At 52.1% G+C, this 24,988-nt stretch overlaps 1 protein-coding gene across 2 annotated transcripts in view; it reads left to right on the plus strand.

The window, feature by feature from the left end:
- Window positions 1-24,988, plus strand: part of COL15A1 (collagen type XV alpha 1 chain) — a 101,326-nt gene that overhangs the window by 46,886 nt on the left and 29,452 nt on the right. Inside the window, exons 7-21 of one of the 2 annotated variants that reach the window (XM_026506149.4) lie at window positions 2,538-2,647; window positions 4,441-4,596; window positions 5,861-6,013; window positions 7,423-7,572; window positions 8,078-8,221; window positions 10,778-10,837; window positions 12,014-12,106; window positions 13,149-13,274; window positions 13,826-13,888; window positions 19,814-19,849; window positions 20,266-20,406; window positions 20,610-20,678; window positions 21,473-21,508; window positions 21,614-21,697; window positions 23,024-23,089. In XM_026506149.4, coding sequence (XP_026361934.3) covers window positions 2,538-2,647; window positions 4,441-4,596; window positions 5,861-6,013; window positions 7,423-7,572; window positions 8,078-8,221; window positions 10,778-10,837; window positions 12,014-12,106; window positions 13,149-13,274; window positions 13,826-13,888; window positions 19,814-19,849; window positions 20,266-20,406; window positions 20,610-20,678; window positions 21,473-21,508; window positions 21,614-21,697; window positions 23,024-23,089 — 1,487 coding nt within the window. The remainder of the gene's footprint in view (window positions 1-2,537; window positions 2,648-4,440; window positions 4,597-5,860; window positions 6,014-7,422; window positions 7,573-8,077; window positions 8,222-10,777; window positions 10,838-12,013; window positions 12,107-13,148; window positions 13,275-13,825; window positions 13,889-19,813; window positions 19,850-20,265; window positions 20,407-20,609; window positions 20,679-21,472; window positions 21,509-21,613; window positions 21,698-23,023; window positions 23,090-24,988) is intronic. The other variant, XM_026506150.4, reaches the window with a different exon arrangement.

The following is a 24,988-nucleotide window of genomic DNA, read 5'->3' on the forward strand; positions in this document are numbered from 1 at the left end:
TGAGTGGTTATCTCTGTGGTGGAATTGTGGGTGGCTTTTCTTTCTTTACTTCTGTGTTTAACAAGCCTTCTGTAATCATATGTATCATTCTTCTTTTCACTCCTGCCATCAGTAACTGCGTGTTATTTTAACAACTCAATTGGGAAGTCTCTGGGTGAGAGAAGGTGTACAGTACTGAATAGGAAAAAATTTGTATCATCATTTAATACAGTCATAATACACGCACAGAGTCGGGGTGTTGCTGGCGAAGACGGGGACAGAGAAGATAGTTTGGACAGAAGCCCTGCTCAGCCACCTATTTGCTCTTGTGCCTGGGGCACGTTGCTTAATATTTCCAAGCTTCAGAGTCTTTTTTTTTTCTTAAGATTTTATTTATTAATTTGAGAGAAGAGACAGAGAGAGCGCATGAGCAGGGGCAGGGGAGAGGGAGAAGCAGGCTCCCCGCTGAGCAGGGAGCCTGATGCAGGGCTCGATCCCAGGACCCCGGGATCATGACCTGAGCCGAAGGCAGATGCTTAACCGACGGAGCCACCCAGGGGTCCCAAGCTTCAGATTCTTTAACTGCCCCCTGGGAGTGTTCACGATCCCTGCCTCCCAGGTAGTTTAGAGGATTGAACCCAGCCAGGGATGTGGTTTAGGAATTGCGAATGCTCTTCTCCTGGGTGGAATTAGGATCTCGGAGGAGGGAAAGGGGGAGGCAGAGGCAGCAGGGCCAGGCAAGAGCCTCTCCTAGACTGGAGGGTCAGTGCAAAGGAGGTGGGAGCCAAATGCGGACTGGGACGCAGGTCCAGGCACCACTCGTCTGTTCCCTGGGATCAGCCAGACTCCTGCACCGGCAGAGAAAAGGCCAAACAGAAGCGACAAAGCTTGCGGAAGTGTTCCTGCTCTTCCTGTTGGGTAGACAGCCCAGATGGTGAGGAGAAAGGGGCCTGAAACCTGAACCCTGTCCCCGTCTCGGGAGAGCCACCTAGTAGTTTTATTCCAAGTTTCCTGACACCATCTTGGCCCAGGGCACCCCTCCCTCCACCCCCCAACTTAACATCCTCCAAGGAGTGGGGACTCGGAGGTTTGGGTTCTGGCCTGCTGCTTGCACAGCACCCCCTGGTGGCAAGATCCGGGAGGACAAGAGAGAGTGACGATGCCTGCTGGAGATCCTTCGGCACCTTCCTCGGCCCACACTGTTCTTACCGTGGGACATGCATGAGCACAGCACGCGTGGACATGGCCTGACGCCGGGACAGGCTGACCTGGCTCAGGGCCCCTCCCAGTCACTTACTTTCTGTGGGACCCTGTTCCTCAGCCGCAAAATGGGGTTAATCATAATAAGGTGCTAATGTGCACGTCAGAGCAGCACATGCGTGCCATGGGGTGATAGTGGGCAGACTGAAAACGTGGGATTCCTGTCCTGGCTCTGCTCCCCCAGCTGTCAGGTGGTGGGAAGGTCCTTGTGGGTAGGACGGATGAGCTAGCAGGAGGATTAAATGAGGTACTGCATGGGACATGCAGACGCTTAACTGACTGAGCCACCCAGGTGCCCCTCACTTGTTTAAGTTGCAAAAGAGATAATGTGTTTGCGGTAACAGTTCAATCAATGCAGAGTTGTATGAACCCTCCAAGATAGTAGTTTCCTTTCCTATCCTCTGGAGGAAACCAGTATTAAGCATTGTGGATTAGCCAACTTTGTGTGGTCTGTCTGCATACACATAAGTATCTGTATATTACATATGTTGTTTAATAATCGTATTAATTATATAATGATTATATATATAATGATTATATATATAATGATTATATATAATGATTATATATAATGATTATATATATATAATGATTTTATATATATATATATATATATATATATATATATATATATAAAATGATGATAAAACATATACTCACAGGGCACCTGGGTGGCTCAGTCGGTTAAGCACCTGCCTTCGGTTCAGGCCACAGTCCCAGGGTCCTGGGATGGAGACCCATATCAGGCTCCTTGCTCAGCGGGGAGCCTGCTTCTCTGTCTTCTGGCCCCCTATTCATGCTCTCCCAATCTCTCTCTCTCTCTCATAAATAATAAAAAATAAAATCTTTTAAAAAAACATGTATACTCCCATAGTTTTTTTCCCCTTTATACACTTAGAACCACACTGATCGTGAACATTTATGAATTGCTAACTAAATTGCTAAATTGATTTAGGGGCTATCCTCAGTGCTTTTTTTGTATTAACTTATTTAATCCTTGTAGCATGTAACCTTCCAAACAACCTTGCAAAATAGGAATCGCTCCTAATTTATGGACGAGGAACCTGAGGCCCCAGTTGAATGTCACATTCCTAGTAAGCGGCAGAGCCGGGTTCCCACCCTGCAGGTGGTGTGGAGCCTGTGATGGAAGCAGGGGTGATACTGCATTCAACATCAGTTTTTCTCTCTCTTCTTCCTGTATTATGGGCATCTTTTCAAGTTAACAGGTAAAGATACACTTCATTCTTTTCCAAGATTACAAAATGCAGTTATTAATTACAGAATGCCTGTTTCCGTAGGGTCCGGTGAGGTCCTGAATGACACAGTGGAGGGAATTCATAGCATGGACGGTGCCCCCGTTACAGATGTTGGCTCGGGGGATGGGTCCTTCATACAGGTCACTGAAGAGGTGAGTGAATGGTGAATTTCATGTGCTAAGTCAGTAGTCAATCTGTTTGCTCATTTCAGACTTGATGGTGACTTGTATTGGGCACGGTGAAGAATCAAGAGGGTTTTCACTGAATGTCACGGTACAGAGGAGAGGAGACCCAGGGCCCAGGAGGCTCTCCAGGGAAGCCCCAGGACAGGGGGAGGAGATGCAGCACCTCACACCTTCCCTGGGGGATGCGTGCCGGGTCCTCACCTCGGTACCCACCTCCCTCCTGCTCATTTGTGAAGACACACAGCCTTTCCCTTTGGAGCCCCTTCAAGACAGATCGGGCTGATTGCACCTGTGCCTGTCCATCCCATTGTTGTGTAATTGGCTTTTGCACCTGTAAAGCCAGTTTTTTAAATGCTAGACACAGTAAGGTGTGAAATTAAAGCAAATGTCTTCTCACAACAACCTCTGCTAAAATCCCACAGGTTCAGCTCATTCTTTCTGCTATCCTGGGTTAAAACTCAAGACACTTCTCAGGCTCTCCCAGTCACGACCTGATAATAACCTATTTTCACAGCTATTTCCAAAGTCCAGTCCAGCATAACATCAAAATTCAGTCCCTTTGTTTCCCAAATTCCAAGGAACACAGCTCGCAAATGGTTTATAGTGGGGAGAAGGTAGGAGAAAGTCCCAGCACACTGACGATTGTCTCCAAAGGAATTCTTTACCTTTTCCTGTATAGCCCAGAGGCAGGTGGCAGGCTAAGCCCGATAGAACTGATTTCCTTTCTTGTCTCTTAGTACATCCCACGCAAGTGGTCTGGTTCCTGCTTCTAGCATGTGAAGTGTACTTAATTCACAATGAATTAATTGTTCTTAATTGTACTTTCGTGTAAGCTCTTTGTGACTTCAGCTGAATTTGAGGCAGAAAGAGTCTCATTTTAAAATCTGTGACATCATTTTTTCTCTCTTTTTTGGGGGGAAGACAATAATTCTGCAGGGATTCATGTTGTAGGAAAAAGGTTCTGTGGTCAAATACGTTTGGGAAATACTCCACTTTATATCCTCCTATTATAGACTCCTTAAAAGTCCTGCAGCAAGGAAATCTAACTTTGATCAGCTTAGCGGTTTTAGTATCCAAAAGAGCTACTTTTTGCAAACCAAAACAAAATAAGACAGAACGACCCCCACACCCCCCAAATTTAAAAGAAAAAGAAACGTTTGGAAAGTGAGATAAAACATAGTTTGATGACACTAGCAGCCAAACTGCTCTTTCCATTTCATGCATCTGCTGTGTTAACCTCCAGAGAAGGTTATGCATTTCCCGAGGAAACTGAGACCCAGGGAGAGAAGAATCATGGGGTTCAGTCTGGAGAAGGCTGGGGAGGACAGCGTTGTTGCCTGTATATCTCTGAATCTCCGTCAGGGGCAAAGGCATTCGACTTGTTTTTATGGCTTCTGGACGGGCACATGGGGGAGGTCACAGAGAGACAGACGTGTCTAGATAGAAGTGTCTGGAGCTGGAGCAGGCTGACTCGGGAGACAGGGACCTCCTGGTCATGGGGCGTGTGCAAACAGGTGCTTGGAATCAAACAGGAGATACGGTTGCCTTGCAATCTCTCCTGTCCCTGGCGTTCTGTGATTCTAGGACTGTCGTGGGACTGGGGTGATGTCACAGATAAGAAAATGCTTTAAGAGAAGGAAGCTACAGAAATGCAAGCTGATAGAGAGAGAGGTGTGGGCTATCTGTTCTGTACAGCCACAGGCACACCGATCAGAGCCATGGGCCCAGTGACATGGTCCCTCATGATGGTTTTGTTTCAGAGTCTGCATGCTGAAGAAGGTTTGGCAGCCACGGCAACAGTCAGGGAGGCTGAGGGGCCTACCAGCACCACTGGGGAAGCAGAGGCCAGCAGTGTGCCCACTGGGGGGCCAGCCCTCTCCTTGTTTACTGAGGACATGGGGGAAGGGGTCACTCCGGTAAGTAGCTCAGAGCATATGCTGTTTCCGGGAGAGGTGGGCATCTCAGGTGGGTGCAGTCACTGGTCTTCCTTATCGGTCTGCAGAATGCAGGGCAATGGCCTTGTGGGATCAAGTCTGAGTAGACACTGATTCGGAGGCTGAGGGGTCTGTTGCCTCATTCAGCGGATGTTTGTGGAGTGATGTGTTATGCTGGGCACAGGTAACTAGGATAGACCAGTTCCTGGGGACAGAGCCATAAGAGGTGCAATAGGAGAAGCACCAAAAGGGGCCCAGAACCCAGATGTGGGGGTCCTGGAAGCCTTCCTGGGGAAAGGATGCGGAAGGCGAGAATATGGGGACTCCTGTCAGGAGCCTGGCAGGTGGGAGAGAGACAGGTGTTCCAGGAGGTAGGCCAGCAGGAGCAGAGGCCTGGAGGCATCAACAGAAACATGGAAAGAGGGTCATATGTGAGCGGGGGGGGGGGGGGGGCAGGGAATGTGGCTAGAGAGGCCCCTGAGACCCTGGGAGCCACGCGTTGGAGCTGGAGTGTGTTCAGAAGTAGGGAATCACTGAAGGGCTAGTGGGCCAGTCAGAGTCTCTTTCTAGCCAGGCTAGAAAGAGAAGGGGTGGGAGAAGCAAGCCTGGAGGCCGGGGACTGGGATCAGAGGCTGTGTTGTGGTCCGGGCAACAGGTGGTATTGGCTTGCTCTGGGTTTGGTCAGTGATGTCATATTCTGCCAGAAGTCTCAGTGAGTAGAGGCTTGGAAGGCGCCCTGTGGATCTGCCACCATGACTGGTGGTGACCGTGGGGAGGATAGGGTTAGGGATGCCGGAGGGCTGGAAGGAGAGTGAGATGAGCAAGCCATCAGTGAAGGCAGCCAACTCCTCTAACGAGGACAAAGGCTGTGCATTGCGAGACCCTGGGTTTTGCCCCAGCACCATGACCGGGGCATCGGTGAAAGCCTCCCTCCCGGGAGTAGCGGAAGGGAGACGGCAGGGACTGAGGTGGCCGGCACCGAGGGTGGCAGGGAGGAGCAGGCTGAATCACGCAGGTGGCATCCCGGCCAGGGGCTCAGGCCTCAAGTGGTGTGTGAGGCGTGGGTTTCTGGTTGGGTGCCACGTTCGCAGCGTCAGCGCAAGGTGACATCTGGGATGTGCCAGTGCCTTGAAGGCGAGGAAGCGATGGCATGCAGGCGCCCGAGGGGCCCGGGCTGTCTGCTGCCTCCGGCCACACTGACCACAGCAGACTGCTGACGGCTCCCTCGTGGCGTCTTCCTGCTCAGGGTGCAGATGCTGAAGAAGGCTCGGCGACCACCGCAGCTGGGGAGGCTGAGGTGCCTGTCACCACCTCCGGGGACGCGGAGGCCAGCGGTGCACCCACGGGGGGAGCGACCCTCTCCACGGCCATCCAGTACTCTGGGGAAGGGGTCACATGGGTAAGGAGTGCGGAGTGCCGCAGGGTTGAGGTCATAGCTGGAGCAGGTCCTGACCTTCTCAGAGGACCCGTCTTCATTTTGCTCAGCGCATCCAAAGGAGCCTGAATGGGGCACTTCTCTGAAGGGGAGCTGGCCAAGGCCTGGGTACATGTGTGCTGGAATTCTGTTGGCTCGGGGACTGCACATGCTGGCAGCCCCAGCAGGCCAGTGGGGAGCCAGGCTGGGGGGAGGTGGAGAGCCAGTGAGGTGGGGTAGTCCCGGGGGCCCACTACCTCCACCAGCAGTGGGGCAGGAGCCAGGGTGGAGGAGCCTGGATGTGAGCAGAAGAGGTGATGGTGGGCACAGCCATGGCCAATTTCTGGGCACAAGCATGGGCTGTCAGAGGGCAGGGGAAGATCAGGGTCAAGGGCAGCGCCAAGCCTCCTCACCCTCTCCTTAGGCAGCATGGAGACAGTGTTCCCAGCTCGTGGAGGTGGGATGCAGATATTTCAGGACACCTGGCAGGTCTGTCCCTAAGATGTCATTACAGTGGCTGTCCTGCAAGTTCTTCAGACTCAGACCGAAACCTGGACTCCTCGTGTCCACTGTTGTGTTCCCACCTCAAAAGATTGGGACCATCACCCCCCAGTTGGCCAATCCAGAATTCTCTTCTGTCTTCCTTACTCCCCATATCCTGTCAAGCATCCAGTCTTGTTGGTTTTTCTACCTAAACCCACTACGCACCTGCACGCTTCTCCCCTTTCCCAGTACTATCCTGTGGACCGAGACAGCATATCTCCAGTGCAGACAATGGCTGAGGCCCCTGCCTCGCTTCCTCCGTCCTCTCCCCCGACTCTCCTGCTGGGGCAGCCCTCTGCTTGGAGCTTCCCATCACCCTCGCTGCAGACCCTGCTCCCCCACCTGACCACAAGGCCCTTCAGGGTCTGGCCTGGCCAGCCTCGGTGACCACGTCTTGGGTCACTGTCTCCCTGGCTCTCAGTTCTCCCACCTCACTGACCTTCCTTCAGTTTCTTGAATGTGCCCAGACCCTCTCCTCTCTGCTTAGAACCTTTTCTTCCCTCTGCCCTGCCTTTAATCCTGGCTTATCCTTTAGAGTTCAGCTCAAATACCACTTTGTCAAGGAAGCACCATCCCAGAGCGCCTGGGTGGCTCATCGGACACTTAACCGGCCAAAGCACTTGGCAGCGATGTGCCATAGGGGCGCCCAGGGGATGGGTGCACTGACCTGAGAGGTGCTCTCCAGCCTGGGGTTCTGGGGCTCTGTGGGCCAAGCCGGGTCTTGCATGAACAAACCTATGGCCATGTTAGTTATCTATCTGGTCACCCTGCGTCTTCCTCCCTGCAGTCACACACCTGCTGAACCAGGGGGGTACAAGAAGTGGCCGATTTTCATGCCTTTTTTGTTTCAGGGTGCAGTCAGTGAAGGAATGTTCACAACACCAGCAGCTGCAGCAGAAGTGCACCCCAGCACTCCTGAGGAAGAGGAGACTCACGGGGTCCCCACAAGCGGCCTGGTTCCCCCTATACCCACAGCGGCCCCTGAGCAAGCAGCCGCTTCTGTAAGTGTCTCCTAGCGTTTTCTGTCTGGCTCACAGCAGGGAGAGGGGTCAGCGTCCTGAGACAGGAACAGTCACTGGCTTTCCCGGAGGCAAATGCAACACTCAGCTTCAGGAGAGCGCAGATCTGGGTCAGGGCCACTGGAGGGAGGCAGGGTGCCTGGAAGGAGCATGACAGAGCAGGTCAGGGAATCAGGTGCCCAACCCTGCTGCTTCTAGCTTTGTCCAAGAATTTTCTCGGAGTGCTGCCAAGTGGGCAGGGGAAAGGGTTGCTAGGGGGAGGGGGGAAGGAGCGCCCCATCGCCGGAGGAGATGCGTATATGGGAGGGGGATTATGAGTCTGTGCTTCTGTGACTGTGTCGCACGTAAGGACGGTTGAGGGTAAACAAGTGTGGTGAAACTGGACTAACACCGTAGGAATGACGGTCACCCAGACTCTCCGGCAGCCTGCTGTGCCTTGCGTCACAGGCCAGGTGGGGTGATTCCTCTTGTTGGTTTTGCTTTTCAGGGTTCTGGTGATGAGGAAGACCTAGCAGCAGCCGCAACGGAGGAGCCCCTGCCCGTGACTGTGGCAGAAGAGCTGGACAGCAGCCCCCCTGAGAGGCCCCCACTGCCCATACCCACAGTGGCTTCTGAAAGAGGGGTTACTCTGGTAAGTGGCGTGGAGGGGCAAGGATTTGGCGTGGCCTGTCTTAACGGAGAAGAAAAAGAAAGGCCAGAGTCCTGGGAGGGACCCGCCCCTGGCTTGCTTAGAGCCGGGGTCCATTTTGGCTCATCAAGTTCCAGATTTGGGCATTTGAGGGCTATGCAACCTGGGAACACACAAGGAGGCTGCAGGGTGCAGAGGGAAAAGCAAGAGGTAAAAGGTAGGGCACCTGGCTTCATGACCCAAATTGTCCCCAGATTCAAATGAGAACTTTGTAACAGGCAGAGCTAGCCAAAGATGCCTAGACCCCATCTCAGATGTCACGAGAGTCCCATCTCCGACTCAGGGAAGCTTGTAAGATTCAGCAGGGACTCAGAGGTGTGTGTGGGTGACCTCCATGTCCCTTCCCCCATGCATTTCTGTAATTCTGGGCTGTACTTGTGAGACCTCACGCAAACCCTTTCTTTTCTTTGGGCCTCATTTCCTCCTCTTTATAGGAGGATAGCTGTGAGGTCAAGTCGAGGATGCAGGTCTGGGAATGTTTGGAAAGTTCCGTATGCATGCCCGGCATTGTCACCCGTTAAGGGCTGTGACTTTGTGTCTTAGAATTGGGAACCCCAGAACTGATTCTCAGCATGGGCGAGTGTGAATCTGAATGAAGCTGCTCTTCAGATGTGAATATTTTGAGGGACAATCTGGTGACCAGAGTTACCTGGTCACTTGCACTTTCAAAGGCTTGACTCAAGCTACAGGCATGTGACCCATGTGACCCATCACAGCGCTCCAGGACGAACCCCGTACGGTTGTCTAGTTAAACCAGCCATGTTGGTGGCCGTATGATGCTCTTACTACTTCTGAGAAGCTCTTTGCAAACACATATTAACAACCATGAAACATCTTCTTGTCTTGGCTCAGAGAGGCCATGTGGGAAGGAGAGGGCAGGTTGGGCCCCAAGCAGAAAAGGCTGGTGCTGGGACCATTCTGGAGAACGCGTTGGCTCTGGTCAGGTGCCTGGAGCGTGTTGTTTGGGGTTGACATAGGCAGCTCTGATCAAGGAGAGGGCAGAAGCAGTAAGAGGACCGAGGCCCAAAGAGACCGAATTGGGAGTCTGGGAGAACCAAAAAAAAGGCGTGGGGCTTAGTTCTGGCCACCTCTCCTCACCGACTGGTGACCTTGGCCTCTGCAGGCCTCAGTTTCCCCATTTATAATCAGAGGGTCCTTCCAATTCTGGTGTTCTGTGGCTGGGCTCCAGGCTCTGCCTTTGATTTTCTTCCTGGGAAAGCTTGGGCACATGGGAGCTTTAGAGACCTGGGTTTGCTTCTTGGTAGTTGTAGGGTTTCCAGAGAGGTCTTCAGTACTTCTGTGCTCCAGTTTCTCCATCTGTAAAATGGGGGTGGCGATGACTACCCCTCGAGGACATTGTCAGAATGAAATGAGGTGACGTTGATGGGAATGCCTTGTCTGGTGTCTGTCACCACAGGATAATGGACTTCTTCTGAAGCAGCAGTGACATTTAACTGTCACCACGGGGCTGTGCCCACAGCAACCAGGGCCAGGGCTCCTGGGAGCCCCACAGCCTGCGGAGGTCCCACCCACAGAGCCTGCTCGGGCCAGAGGCAGCAACGTGGCTGTCTCTGGGGACCCTATCCGTCTGCGTGCTGGTCCCGGTTCTCTGCCCACCCCCCACCTACCCCAGGAGAATGCTCATGAGGCTGCCGGTGGGGTTGGAGGGGAGGGAGGGCTTGGGGTCTGGGGAGGGCGGTGTCCTCACTTTGAGCTGGCCTCCTCAGTGGACTTCAGATGCCAGCAGGGTTCCGGGGAGCAGTCAGGGAGTCTAGGAGGGCATCACACCACACAGGTTTCATGCGAATTTACTATTCATGTTTCCATTCCTTTTGGTGGCTGAGGCCATTCTGTCACCTTTTTTTGTCAGAGCAGCCATTTCTCTGGACCCTTTGTGACAGCTAAATGCCCCCTGGGATGCTGCCCTTTCCCATTTTCTGCTTCATTTTTCTTTTCTCCTTCTCCTTTCCAAGTGGGTGTTCCTGTCACTCTGAAAGCATTCCCTGAGCTCTGGCCAAGGGCCGGGCACTGGGGCCTGGAGGGGATTCAGGCACCATGCCTGCCCTCCAGGAGCGCACAGTCCCGGGGAGGCAGGCCTACGAGCAGTAAAGGCTCTGGACAGGCTATGGGGCTGGCGGAAGGAGCAGGGTGGCCAGGACCTACCTCAGAGGGAGGCACACTGGGCCTGGCTACCATGCTCTCGCAGGACCTGAACCGGGGCGTGGGGCGGCGGGACCCTAGATGGTGGGATGGGGAGGGTCCCTACTGCCTCCTTCCTTCCATCAGTCCCATCCACGCTATGCGTGTGATGCAGAAACGAAGGGCTCCTGAGCCCAGCGTGGGCCGAGTGCCCCTTGGGCTGGCTCCTGAACAAAGCCTTCCCCCCTGCATAAGCCTCATCTTAAAGATGAGTGGTGTCTACAGGGAAGAGAGGGGACAGTATGTGTGTGTGTGGGGGGGGGGTGCCCAGTGCTCCACTGACCAGCTTGTTCTCTTTAGGGTGAAGCTGGGGAGGGGCTTCTTGGCCACCCTGAACCTGCCAGGCCTACTGGACCCACGGTGAGACCCCCTCTCCAGGCTCAACACACACACAGCATGCAGGGGCTGGGATGCTGAGAGATGGGCACAGGCGAAGGTTCAGGGTGCCTTCCAGTGAGACGTCGGGCCTTCTCCTCTATCAGAACCCTCAGTTTGCTCCGGACCAGAGTCTGTTTACATCCCGTTTATATCCTGTGCCCAGAATGGCCCATGTGTCTCTCAACCACATCCCAAACAACTCCTCACCATGCCTCAGACCTGCTCCTCCCTCAGGACTCCCCATTTCTGGGAATGGCACTCCGTCTTCCTGGATACCAAAACAGAAATCAGGAAACCTCCTCCAGTGGCCCTTCTTGCCTCTCATGCCCCATCCAGTCAGTCTCCAAGCCCCGAGTCTACCTGGTTCCTCAGACGGTGGCAGCAGCCCCCCATCCCCACCTGCCTTCTCCTACCCGCATGTACACGTCACTGCTACCCTTCTCAACCCAGCCCTGACCTCCAGCCCAGCTCCTTCTTGGGGCCTCGGAGCGCGTGCTCCATGCACGTTCCGTGATTGAATTCCACTTCACCTGGTTCTTATGCTCAGGAATGAAGTCCCAGAAAGGGTTTTTTTAAATTCCCTTTTGTTCTTTGGAGGAATTTGATGGCATTCAACAAGTATGCACTGAATACCTTCTTGGTACCAGATCTTGTGCTAAGATACTGGGCATCCAGAGGTACCTCAGGATGGGCCAACCCTGGAGGGGTCCTAGTCTAGAGGGGCTGCCAGACATATGCACAACTGAGCTTTGAGTCAGGTGGTCCTACCACCAAATCGAGACCTCAGCAGAGGTTGGTGAGGAACAGAGAGTAGGGAGAGATAAATTCCATCTCCACCCGGAAATGGGGTGGGAGGGCTTCCTGGATGTGATGACAGTGGAACTAGGCCTTGAAGAATGAGTAGGAGTTTGAAAGGCAGGAAGGGAGGCTGAGAAGATGTGAAAGACCATAGTATGTTTGAGGACCGGCTGCCCGTTGGCTGTGCAGCGGGAGGTGGTGGGGGAGGAAGAGAGGGGTAGAGGGGAGTGGGAGAAAAGGCCAGAAGGAAGGTTGGCAGCAGCAGTTACAGGGCTACAGAGTAAGGGAAGACTTGGTGACATGGCTCTCCTTAGGGAGTGGCAGGTGAAACCAAGTGGTGGGAATTTCTTCTCTCTCCAGGTGGGAGCTGAGGCCGAGGGCTCCGGCCTGGGCTGGGGCTTGGACGTTGGCTCTGGCTCTGGGGACCTGGTGCTCAGTGAGGAGCTGTTAAGAGTAAGTGTGAGGGTGGCACAACCTGCTGTCTGGGATTGCCTTCTCAATAATTGGGAGGATTCTTTTTTCCCCTCCACATGTGTCTATATTTGGCATTTTCCACTTGGATCAGTTTTGTTCTAAGTGAATATGAGCCTTAGTTTCTATTCAGGACCTCTACTTTGCCACTTGTCCCCTTTCCCTGGCATCTAGGGCTGTCCCACAGCAAGTATGTCCATGATCTTCACCTCTTACTTGGCTTTGCCCCCATCCCGTTTACCCATTCCAGAGAACCGCTGGACTCTTCTCTAGGGGGTATTTCACACTTGGGCTTCCAGACCCTTCTGGAAATCCTCCCTACCCTGAGGCAACCCCTCCTACCTCTTCAACCACTACTTCTTCCTCTTTGCTCTTGCTCCCTCAGCCTCCTGCCCAAGGCAGGGCCCTCACTGGTTCCTGGGGAGCACCTCCCTGCTCCAGCTGCAGCTGGGGGCTTTGTCCTGAGGCCCCCAACCTCACTGTGAACCCCTGTGCTGAATCCCCACCTAGAAGACTCCACTCAGTTGCCCCTCGGCCCACTCCTTAGGGTGAGGCCAGAAGGATTCTGGACTCACTGGATAGGGGCGGTGAGAGCCACATGCGTCTTCCAGGCTGGTGGGATCAGCCAACCCAGCTGGAGGCTAAAGAGGCTGCTACGCTGCAGGGAGAGATTTAATACGGGTTCGCAATAGGCAGTTTTTGACTGCTCTGTCAGGTAATCAGAAAACTAAATTAGAACACTTCTGAAAATTCTAACTGAATTTTTATTTTATACACACATCTGGGGAGAAAACATGGTATGATGGGCTCAGAAAGACCTGGGTTCAAATCCCAGCTCTTCTAATAATTAGCTGTGAGTGTGTGAGCCCAGACCAACTCACATTATCTCACTGAGCCTCAGTTTCCCCCATCGGTCTCTACTTGCAGTGTTAGAGTGAGGAACAGAAAGAATGGATGGAATATACATGCTTCATATAGGTTTATCCCCTCCCCTGCTGTTTCTTAACAGATATCTGTTTTTTAGGGTCCCCCAGGCCCCCCGGGCCCACCTGGCTCACCTGGGATTCCAGGAAAACCAGGGACTGATGTTTTCATGGGACCCCCTGGATCGCCTGGAGAGGATGGAGCTGCTGGTGAACCTGGGCCCCCGGTGAGCCACTGGGGTCGTCTCCCCTTCTCCATGGCCATGAGGCTTCTTCTAGCCAAGGAGGGGCATACAGAGCCCAGACCCCAGCTCGAAGGCTACTAACAGAGAGCATGCAGCTTGCTAACATTTGTAAACAAAAAGTTCTCAGCTGAGTCATTGCTAAGATTCCTAAGAAGCAGAAGCCAAGAAATAACCATCCTGCACACTGCTTTGCTGCTTTATCTTAGTATAGGAGATGCAGACTCATATGGAATCTTGGAATCTTAGGACATCGAAGTGCTGAGTCTGTAGCACGAGGCCCTCAGAGACCATCTGGTCCGGCCCTGCCCCCAGCTCCCCGCCAGAGTGAAGGACACTCATCCCCAGGTGCACGGTCAGCAGGGGCCATGCTGGGGCCAGGGACCGGCAGTTCACCCTAGACTGACACAAGGCTCCTGGGCCCACTGACCTCAGCACCTGCTCAGTCCTCCCAGCCATGGCCTCCTTCTCTAGGAAAGGGTCATACTTGGTTCTTATCAGAGATGTTGTGGGCTGATTGTCATTGATGTTCCCAGGGCCCTGAGGGACAGCCTGGAGCCGATGGAGCCTCCGGCCTTCCTGGGATGAAGGGAGAGAAGGTACGGACAGGGTGGGAGGGGTCCAACACTAGGGGGCCACCAGGCCCACACTGCCCCCCTCTGACCTCTAGGCCTGTCCGTGCTTCTTAGGTGAATGAATGACCCTTTCTAATCCCCTCCTAATCGTCTCTCCGCTGCATGTCTCCATCCCAGGGCTCTTGATGCCCAAACCTGAGCTCAGCGTGTCTAGCTTCAGTGAATGGTGCCGCCATCTACCCAGTCACGAGGACCCAAAGGCAGAATCTTCTCTAAGCCCTCCTTCCTCTCCCTTTCCTGCCGTGCCGCACCTGTTGCCAGGACTGATCCGTCTGCCATCCACATCCCTTGCCTCTCTCCGCCCTGATCTGAGGTTCATCTCTCCTCGCCAGCACCGCAGCTTCAGGCTTCTCGCCAGTGTCCCGTTCTTCCCACCCGCCATCCAGCTTCCACCCACCTGCCCTACCTGTCCATCCTCCTGCAGCAGGCTCCCTCTGGTCTCTGCTGAGAAGTATCGAGGCTTGCCGCTGCTTGCGGGACCGAACGCTGACAGTGCCCAGACCTGCCTTCCCAGCTCTGTCTTCGGCTGTTCCTCACACGGCTCTGGGTCAGCCAGCAGCCCTGCTGCAGTGCTCTGGGCATGCTCCTCCTGGATGGCCCCCTGACCTTTGCGCATGCTTTTTCTCCATCTCAGGTGACTTTTCCTTTCCTCGTCCTCCAAGGGCCAGTTCTGGTATATCCTCTGAGAAGCCCTTTCAGACTCCCTATGAGCAGAAAGCAGCCTTCCTTCCTGCACTTCCCATTAGCACAGCATTGGTTCTGCCAGGACCCCTCTGAGCCCATGTTAGCTTGTCGTGACAAGCAGCTCTACACGGTCTGTGTGTCCTTAGACTCCAGCTCAGGCCTCCAGTAGGGTTTGATCAGCAAACTGGCCATTCCCTTCACTCTCTTCATTCTCTGTCAGCCTGCGTTGTCCTCTGTCTGCACACCCTACATGGTGCTGCAGGGGTGGGGTTCCTGCCCCTACAACAGTTCCCAGCCTCTTTGATGAGATAAGCCATGCCCCCCAAAGGAGAGCAATCAAGATAAGGTGTATACGCAGATAATAAATCATAGAACACTAAAAAAAAAAAAACATAAGGTAAACCTCCTTGCTGTGATGGAGTCATGAGTTTCACCAGGGTTCAGAGGAAGGAGACTCCCTCCCAGCTGGGATAGGGAGCAAGGCCTTCTGTGGACTCCACTGCATGAAGTTGTGGAAAATGCTAACTCCCCAGACACCACCATCTTTGCTGAACTGAATTTCCAGTTTCCGTCAGCTCTCAAGTGTGTTTATTTTAATTAAAACAGTAACTCGATTTTCGTGGAAAGCTCATTTCTCAGAAAAAGAAGAAAGAAACTAGTTGTCAAGCTTTATAGGACTCATTTTACATGTACCAACTATTTCATAAGAAATTAGATTTTGCAGGAAACATCACAGACCTACACTGTTCTTCCCTGTCCTTCTTACCAGCTCTCCCCTACCCGCCCCCACAACACCCCTCCCATGCTCGTCTGGTATTTAAAAATACCCATGCCCACATCCGCACAGTGACACGGGGCGGGCACTGCTCAGGGCAGCAGGCTCGCCCAGGATCACCGTTGGAGAGAAATTACAGTTTTCTCCCCTGAATTTGCTATGAGTCCTAATTTGTTACACCATGTGCATAAGACGCTTTCTGGTCAAGTGAAAGCAGACTCTAGAAGGACTTGGGATTTTGCATCTAGAAAGCTTGAATGAAACCTTGCAGATAACATTTACCTAAAAAATATTTCTTAAAAGCCAAAAGTAAACCAAGGAGCATGGTATGGATATCAAATAACAGAAGGTGCTAGAGAAAATGAGCAGTCTCTGGGACATCACACAACATAGGATCCAGTGACACATTTGGTCCTTGACTCCCCTCCATGATATCTGTTCTTCAGCTTGCACACCCCCTGTGACAAGGGACTCATTCCCTGCCAGGCAGCGCGTGGACACGTGTAGGGGGATCGTTCCTCACGCTGCTCAGAAAACAGCCTCTCTTCTTGCTCGCAGGGCATGGAGACTCGTCTGGGCAGTTGTCTAAAGGGGAGTTTTCCCCCAAAGAATAAGGTCCGGCTTATTTGTCTGGCAAAAATATATATATATTAATATATATTATATAATATATATATATAATCCTATACATCATTTTCAAATTGGATTGTCATCAAAATGTGAACGGTCATTAAGAATTTATGAAATAGGCTGTTTTATGTTGAGTTCGATGACAGGCATACTCCTCAATTTATTTTCCCCTAATTAAGATGAGCAGCTACTCTGGGATCTTTAGCCCATGAAGAAATAGGCGAAGAGTCGCCTGCTTTCCCTGCTACAGAATGCTTCTGGAAAGGATGCTTCTGGAACATGCTGGAAATGGATCTCTGGAAAATGCCTTCCTGTTTTGTGCCCCACACACTGTGCCACCCAGATCGTCAGTACACGCGTAGTGTTTACAATCACCACTCTTGTCCTCCTTTTATAATCTGAATCATTCACGGTATTCTTTGGTGTCAGAAGGTGCTGGGACAGCCAGGCAGGAAAGAGTTTGTGTTTTGAAGTTTTCTTCAGTGCCCAGGATTGCTGAGGGGCGTTGAGCTCCCAGTAACGGGCTTCGAGTGATCTCACTGAGCTGCCGAAATGTCACTGCTGGGCCTTGTGTAGTAGCTTCTGTCTTGCCGGTGAGAAGAGGGGAAATGCAAGTAAATCATCATCAACTTTCCTTTCTCCACTGCGCCCCTCTTGGGCTTTGAGCAATTCTCTAAATTTTACACACTACAGAACAGGGTGCCCCTCAAGAGCCAAGCGGCAAGCCACGTTTAACAGAGATCCGGTGATGGGTTTGGAGCCGATAACAGCTTCTTTCGCTTGAATGTTCCAATATTGGCCCGATTTCCTATTTCATATCTTCTTTAACCATCAGAAGTGTTTGGTACAAAATCAGGACGATAGGTCTCCATCAAACCAAATCGACCATGGTCAATTGTAATTGTAACAAGTTGAAGTTATCAGTATAACAAACACCACGACTCCGCTGATAGACACGCACCAGGCAGGAAGTTGTGCCATCTCAGATACCACAGCAGGGAAAAAAAATCGATGTATTTATTAGGTTCTTTGATGTTCCTGTACGTTGAAGTCTAATAAAGTTCTTACCAAATCCAATTACCGTAACGAGTGGAAATTTCTACTGAATTCTGAAGCATGATTTTGTAGCACTCCTGCACCTCGGTCTTTTGCAGTATTTCTGTTGCGGAACTGGCCTCTCCATACTTCACCGCCACAGCCAGCCCCACAGCTTGGCTGGTTGGAATTCCAAGGTCCTCATGTCTCACACTGAGCAATGAAGTATAGCTCTACCACCATCATTTGGGGAGCAGGGAGTCTTTGCTGACTCTCGTAATTGGAGTTCCCGGTTTTCAGTGTACCCGTTGATGTAAATTCCAATAAGATGAGCTCTTCCGGGCCCCAAGCCGATCTGCTCAGATTCCAAAATGGTGGCCACCGAATCTGTGAGCTGATGGAATGGGTCCAAATACTGCCTTTTTGCATGTACAAGCTGGATAAAATCATCTGTTTCTGAGACCGATAACTCAAGGTCCGAAATATCTTCCAGAACTTCCTTTGAAACTGCTACAAGATGTACTCTTGACTTGAAGAGCTGGGAACGTAACTTAAGAAAGACCGTTTTTCACTTTCTGATCATGATTTTCTTTAACACGCTCAGCTGGCAACACAATAAGTTCTTCAGAGGATAGAGTCCAGAAGTCAAGAGAGGAGGCTAATTTAACTTCTGTTTCACGATATCCCTGACTGCGATGTGACTTGTTCCTGGAAAGGTGCACAAGGTTGGCTCTTCCTTCAAGGACAGATGGCGACAGGCCGCAGAGGACAGCGCGGCTGGTCACATCCAAGAAAAGCAGGCGCGAAAACCGTAGCCTCCAGATAAGGCCGCGGAACCCGAACGCAGTTCTTTTTGTTTCTGCCCACAGTGAAAAGTCCCATGAGGTTTCTCTCCGGTCAGGCTAGTAGGCAGAGAAGCCTCTGAGGCCGGCCACCACCGCTGCCTTCTCCCAGCACCCCTTCCCCCTCCAGCACCCCCTCATGTCCCGGCGGCGGGGGGGGGGGGGGTGGCAGCCTGACTCTGTAACTCCCTCCTCATGTACATCTGTGTGATTCAGCCCTTATAGAGCACTTCCTTCCAACAGTTACGTATTTTTGTTTCTCAGATCTCTAATTGTTTCTTTTGTGTAACCACTGTGCTTATTTCATGATCGTTTGTGCGTGTTTCGTGGCTGGAATACCCTCCCCTTTCTCCCTGAGAATATGTATTGTATACACTGGGAGTCCTGATGGGCTTGTGTTCTTCACGCTCCTTCCCCGGGCGTACGTCCCGTTGCTGGCACTGCCGCCTCCCCTTCACAGTGTTGCCTTCCCTCGGATGTGTGCTGTTTCTTGCTTGTGTGTTTGCTTTGGAATTGGAACCCACTTCGGTCTGCTTTCTGTCTCTGTGCGTATGGATTGTTGGGGAGTTCGGGATTGTTGGGGGGTTGGGCGGCAGCTACTTCGGAAACTTGCAGGTTTCAGGGAGCGGATGGTGGCAGTGCGGTGTGCCATTAGGCAGAGCCCCTCAGCAGCTGGTCTTATGAGTTTGGGGTACCGCTGCACCTCCCTGGGTTCCCCTAGCACTCTGGGCTCTGCCCTATGCCCTGACTCCAGTAAACAACGCTTATTGTTCTTGTAGGAGCGGGGACTGAGGGGTGAGGGGGATGGGCAGGGCTTGTAGGCCTTCTTGCTCCAGAATTTCAACCTATCTGCCCATGAGAGCCACACCCTGCTCCTGGCTTCTGCCACCGCTCTGCAGGGTACTTTTTCCCTTGCGCTTTCCCTCCACCACTGAAACCTCTGGCTTCAGCTTCCTGTGTTTTCCCTGTGGCGTTCCTCGCTATTTTCAGGTTCAGTGTCATTTGCCATCTTACTTTTGAGTCTATTATTTTGGAACTGCCCGTTCTGTCCTCTCTATAGATTTGATATAGAAGGGCGATCCAGCCCAGGGAAATAGGGGACTGGGGAGAAGGGCACAGCCACAGATGGTGCGTACATCCCCATCAGGTGTCAGGACCTTTTCCTGGGTCCTTCTTTTGTGGATCCTGAGCGAGTCTCCCACTAGGGGCCTGCCGCCCACAGTCCCCCGATACAGGGCCATGTTTCTTATGGTTGACCCCTTGTGGCCACCAGCTCCCCATTGGTTCTCCCCTCTGCTCGGAGCTCACAGCTGGCTCTAGTCTATGAGATCCACATCTAACCCCCCCCCCCCATCTAAACCTATACTGTGGTCCCCACTGGGGATGGATATGCAACCTACTTTAGAGTGATACCCCCCGACTCCATTCTGGGGCCACCCCAGCCGGCTTCTGGTCTTTAGATATATCCAGAAGAAAGTCAGTCATCGGTCCACAAATCTCCCAAAGTCTGGGGAATACACATCAAGTTCTTGAAGACCCTTTCTTGGCTTCAAGTAGGAGACATATCCCTTTACTTGCGTCAGGGGAGGGTGGGGTAAGGGACCGGCCAGGACACGGACAATTCTCCAAGGGAATTCTTCCCCTCCAATCTCTTACTGGTTAATCTTCAACTTCTCCTTTTCAGTCTTGAGGTAGGTAATGAGCTAATAGTTGGAAAATGGATTTCTGAAGCTTTCAGTCTAACTTGCCTAGCGAAGTGACGGCTAGAATGCACTCGGTTTGGAGATGTCAGCCCATTTTCAGATCCTGTTACTTAAGAGTCAGTAATTCTGCGTTTTCTTTTCTTTTGATTATACCAAATGAGATGTATATTAATTGGCCTTTTTTCTTGTGTTGTGTTTTGTGTGTGTGTGTGTTTTCCAGGGTGCAAGAGGGCCTAATGGCTCAGTCGGTGAAAAGGTAAAAGAAAAAAAAAAAGCTTTCTTTTCCCTCTTGTCCTTTCTCCGGGTTTACTGTGATTGGGCTGTTGGGCTGGAGTGCTGCGCGTCTGCGTGTCAGGCAGCAGAGAGAGACGGATCTCAGAAACTGCTCAGGGAAAGCAGAACAGCTGGAGTTGGAGGCAGGGGACAAGCGGCGGTGTCTGTCCCCCTCCCACGCCCTCCACACAAATGCTCACACGCACAGAGTGGATCAGCTTGTCTTCAAGTGAAGTGTCAGTTAGCAAGACAGCAGTTTCTGTACCTCAAAGCAGTGCCCAGCAGAGAATCCATCCACCTCATTAAATTCAAAGAATGATTTTCGGACCCAGGCATGTTTGTTACCCCTTTCACGAGTGAACCCAGGGCTGCGCAATAAACCTGTCCTCTTCCTTATAGGGTGACCCTGGCAGCAGAGGCTTACCCGGACCTCCAGGGAAAAATGGACAAGCTGGCTCTCCTGGGGTCATGGGACCCCCGGGGCCTCCTGGACCCCCAGGGCCCCCAGGTCCTGGATGTGCAGCGGGACTTGGGTTTGAGGTACTTCCCCCCCCCCCCTTCTGTGGTGAAAAAACAATGTGCATTAGGGACTGTTGGGAAAACCAGTTAACAGAACGCTGGCCCAATGGCAGAGACGGTGGTGACTCCCCCACCGAGCCCAGCCCCAGGGCCCAGCTCCACACCTGGTACCAGCAGGTGCTCAGGAACTGGATATGGAATTCTCATTCTCTTTCCTTCCCCAGATTACCGAAGGGTCTGGAAGCAGCAGGCTGTTGCACGAGCCCAGAATCTCCGGACCAGTGGCTCCGAGTGTAGGTTGAGTTGGGGAGCCTTCATCTGGAGGACTGTTGTGCTGGAATGAGGAAGCGGTGGGGGGCCATCCCAGCTCTGCTATTTTCAGTAATTCTCCCTCTCTGTGCCTTCAGCGTCCAGCTGTGCACGGGGGAGACCAAGTGCTCTTTATAGCTTGTTGCTTTGAGGAGCAGCACAGACGTTTTGTACAAAACATCATAGGGGAAGACTTGAAAGATCTCTCTCTCTCTGTCTCTCTCTGTCTCTCTCTCGTCCCTTACCATCAAGCATCTCTGCTTCTTTGCCTCCTACCTGCTGCCCCCTTCAGTACTCATACTTTCCTCATTTCAGAACCCGGGGCTCCTGACAGGTGCTCCTCCCCCCTGCATCAAGCCCCAGGGAGGTGTGGTCCATCTTCTGCAATGATTCCTGCTCTCCAGAGGACCAACCCCCGATCTCACTATCTTTGTCAGATGGGACCCAGAGCTGAGCGTACCAGTCCAGGAGAAAGAGCCTCATAGGGGCAAGCAGCATAGCCCCTCCGTGGTTAAAGAAGACCCTTCCCTATCCTCCTGACGCAGTGGGCTCTGAGATTCAGGGTTAAAGGGACACTCACCCTGTTCTGGGAGAGAGCTTCTGTGGGTGTTTCTTCTTTCTGACTCTGGAAGGGGAATTGGCGCATCATCTTTTGCTCCCATTATCTGGGGGCAAAATCCATATGGGCGCTTAGGGAGAGACGGCAATATGGGAGGATAGATGGGGAGTAAGCGAAGTGAAGAGAAGAAAGCCAAAGAATGTTTGTTTGTTTTACCAGGGTCCCAAAGGAGAAAAAGGAGACCAGGGACCCAAGGTGAGGTCACAGATCTGAGGTGGAGCTGGGGGAAATTTCCAGCCAGGTTCTAGGCGCGTTATCCATGTACAATGAATTTTTCCCCCATATAACTGCTGTATCCAGGGTGACAGAGGCATGGATGGAGCCAGCATTGTGGGACCCCCTGGACCCAGGGGGCCACCAGGTCGCATCGAGGTCTTGTCCAGTGTGAGTATCATCCAGGTTGGAGCATGGCTGTGTATTTTCTGCCTTTGCTAAAGGGGAGAGAAGGTTGTCCACCAGTTCAGGGCCTTCGGGGCTGGTGGTTACACAGAGGGCACACAGCAGGCATCTGGCATTGGAGTTTCCACCTGCCAGCACGCCCTGCATGTCTGTTCCTACCCCCAGTTACCACCGTTCTCTCTCATGGTGCTTCCAGAACACTCCTCTGGTTGGCAGCATTTGCAGTCAAGAGAATGGCTGTAACAGAGCTGTAACAGAGAGGTAGAGGAACGTAAGTGGGGGAACAAGTGAGGAAGTTGTTTTTGGGAGATGAGAAATTAAGGAAGACTTTCTGGAGGAGGTGTCTTTGAGCAGAGACTCGAGAGCTGAGAAGGATCTTACCAGATAAGTGTGAGGGACAGGACTTCCAGAAGTCAGTTGGCAGGGACACTCTGAGCCACATCTCAGAATAGAACGACGTGGGCGTGTCCAAGGCACAGGGAGCTGATGGCTGTGAAGGGCGTGGAGAGTGATGGAAATTTGTAGAGAAGGCTGGGATGGGGTTGGGACCAGAGCAAGGGACCCTTCATGTTAGGGCATCACATTGGTGAAGACTGTGGCCGTTTGGAGACAAATGATGTCCTACTGGTAGATGACAGAAAGACAAAAAGTCCCAAATAACTGGAAAAAAAGGATGACTAGAGTTTAAAAAAGGGGGGGGGTTAAAAATGTCAAGCATGAGTAAGGGTGTGGTGAAATAGTTAATCTCATACGCTTTAGCGACAGTGTAAATTGTATGGCCCCTTTAGACAGCTCTTTAGCAATCCGTTAAAACCAAAAATGCCCATACCCCCAGTTCCTCGTGGAACTATAGTGTATGGTTGGAGAAAGCAAGTGGAAAAGTAATACAGACAGCCTGATGCCATTTATGTAAAACAGGCACATGGACACACACACACCACCAGCACTGCAAGCTTTCTGTGAAGAGATATATATATATATATATACACATATATAGATAGATAGATAGAGATAGATAGAGATATATATATGCTTAAAAATATAGACGTGTGTTTAAAATTTTAAAAGCAAGCAGGCATTCATGTATTGCGCAAGCTTAAGGTTAACTGAAAGAAGAAAGTGCTACAGCAGCTCAGGGCTGTTTTGGAAGAAGTGGGGGAGGGGATGGATGTGTTGGCAGTGAGTTTAGGGTGTTCTCATGTCTGCCTGTGTTCTGTCACGCTGCGGTGACTTCAGTTAAAGCCTCGCCGCCAGGAGCAGGGTGGGATATGTGCTACCCTCTGTCTCACTGTCTGTTTCTTTTCTTTTCAGTCTTTGACCAACATCACCCACGGATTCATGAATCTCTCGGACATCCCTGAGCTCATGGGGCCTCCGGTGCGTATCCATAGCTGTCCTAGAGTGAGGGTCCTACCCAGATGCCCCTGCGGAAATGAAGTTGGGTTGGTTTGGAACCCTTTTAGCCCCTGAAGCGTGGAGCTAGAATATGTCAGAATAGAAGGGGAAAAGAATTTTGCATTTCTGAGAAACTGCTATCACACTAATTTGATTGTTCAGGGAGTTTTGTCCAATGCAGTGGAAGCTTCCAGTCTCATGTCTCAGAAGTATGTGTCATGGAAATCAGAGAATCATAAGTAACAAACCCATTGATGTCCATGTGATGGCTTTGGCCTCCTTTTCTTAACATGATCTCATTTCACAGAACGGGAAGAGCCTAGAGAGACCAAACCTTGTGCTAATGGGAAAACCAGCGCACAAGGAGAAACATGACTTGCTTCGGACTTTCTAGCCCCCTGTTAGAGATCAGGAACACTCAGTGAAGCTACAGTATTTCTGCAAGTCCACAGAGTTGGTCTATGGCCACAGCAGGACCTAAGAGAAAGGAAGCTTCTTCCTGAGGTCTGGGCCACACACTCCCATGGCACCTCCCAGCATCTGCTGGTGACAACTGGGGAGAGAGGAAAGAGCTCTGAGGAGCCTTGGGGTCCCAGCCCACCTGCCACACACCACCCTGAGCCTCTGAGCCCGTTCTCTGATAATAGCTCACCAGCTTTGGGGCAGCTCGTGAGAGGTTGGCGCATGTGGACCTCCTTTGCAAATGGCACACTTTGTGCAAGCCCACATGGAGACTGAGGCTTATGCTTCCACAGCTGGGCAGCCCAGATGTCTTCGGGGGGTCACCCACTCCTGTGGTCCCCACTGAGGTTGGCCTGAACCCCCACCACCCATGTCTTGGGGGACCTTGGTGCTCTCCCCAAGACTTCTGCAGATATCTGGGAGGGTCTTCTAGAACCAGTCTCTCCTGCTGGGAGACCTGGTGGTGGGTCCTTCCACTGTCTCTTCTGCACTATATCCACTGGGGCTCCCTTTCCTTGATATCTGGAACATTCAAAACACCCCAGTAATCAACCCCTAAAGCAAGCCAGCTATCAGGCAAAAGTGCTCTCACAGAGGGTCTTGGTATTTCCCAAACTATTGGAGGTTTGGGGTATTAGAGGGATTATTACTAAAGCAACGTACAGGCTCAAATCAACGATTTGGCCTCTCTGTTCTAAGAGTCCCTGGGTCTTGTCTGCCCCCACCCCTTCTCCCTCTCCCCACCTCTAGAATCCACCTTCCCCGCCAATCCCTGTCCTCCCCTTAGCAAATCCAGGCCCTCAAGGGTCCTTTTCAGTCCTAATGAAGGGCCAAGATTTTCCTACTCAGGTGCCCTTTCCTCCCTGAAGGGACTCAAGTCCCTGCCAGCACCCTCATGCTCTCCCACCCCACTGTATATACAGGGTATTGAGAAATGTGTTACTATCCAGTTGTCTCTCTCTTTATGTATTCTGCCAAACTCACGGACCTTTAATGAGTATGTGGCTACCTGAGCCAGCAGGCAGAGCCCTGGCCAATGTGGAGTGAACCACAGACTCTCTGTCTATTCTTCTCCGAGGGAGAAGAACTGCGTGTCACCAACATGCCCCCACTTCCACCCCCAAATACTTCAGGGCACTCTTTGGGCCCACTCCTCAGAAATGAAGGGCTTATTCTCCAAGAACATGTGTTGAGGTCCACGCTGAGTGGTTTCATAGAGCAGGAGTCAGCCACTTGAAATGCAGAGTCCTGCCTGGGGATGGGGTGGGTGTGGGGCCTCTAGGCTCCGGGCACAGTTTCTGGCTCGGTCACTAACTAGCCTTGTGACTCTGCACAGTTCCTTTCCCTCCCGGGCCTCGGCACCCTCCTCTACAAATGGATCATGAGATCCCCCCGTAGGAACACGCTTGGGCTTTTGGG

The sequence above is a fragment of the Ursus arctos genome, unplaced genomic scaffold, assembly GCF_023065955.2.
Source record: "Ursus arctos isolate Adak ecotype North America unplaced genomic scaffold, UrsArc2.0 scaffold_18, whole genome shotgun sequence".
Classification (NCBI taxonomy): domain Eukaryota; kingdom Metazoa; phylum Chordata; class Mammalia; order Carnivora; family Ursidae; genus Ursus; species Ursus arctos.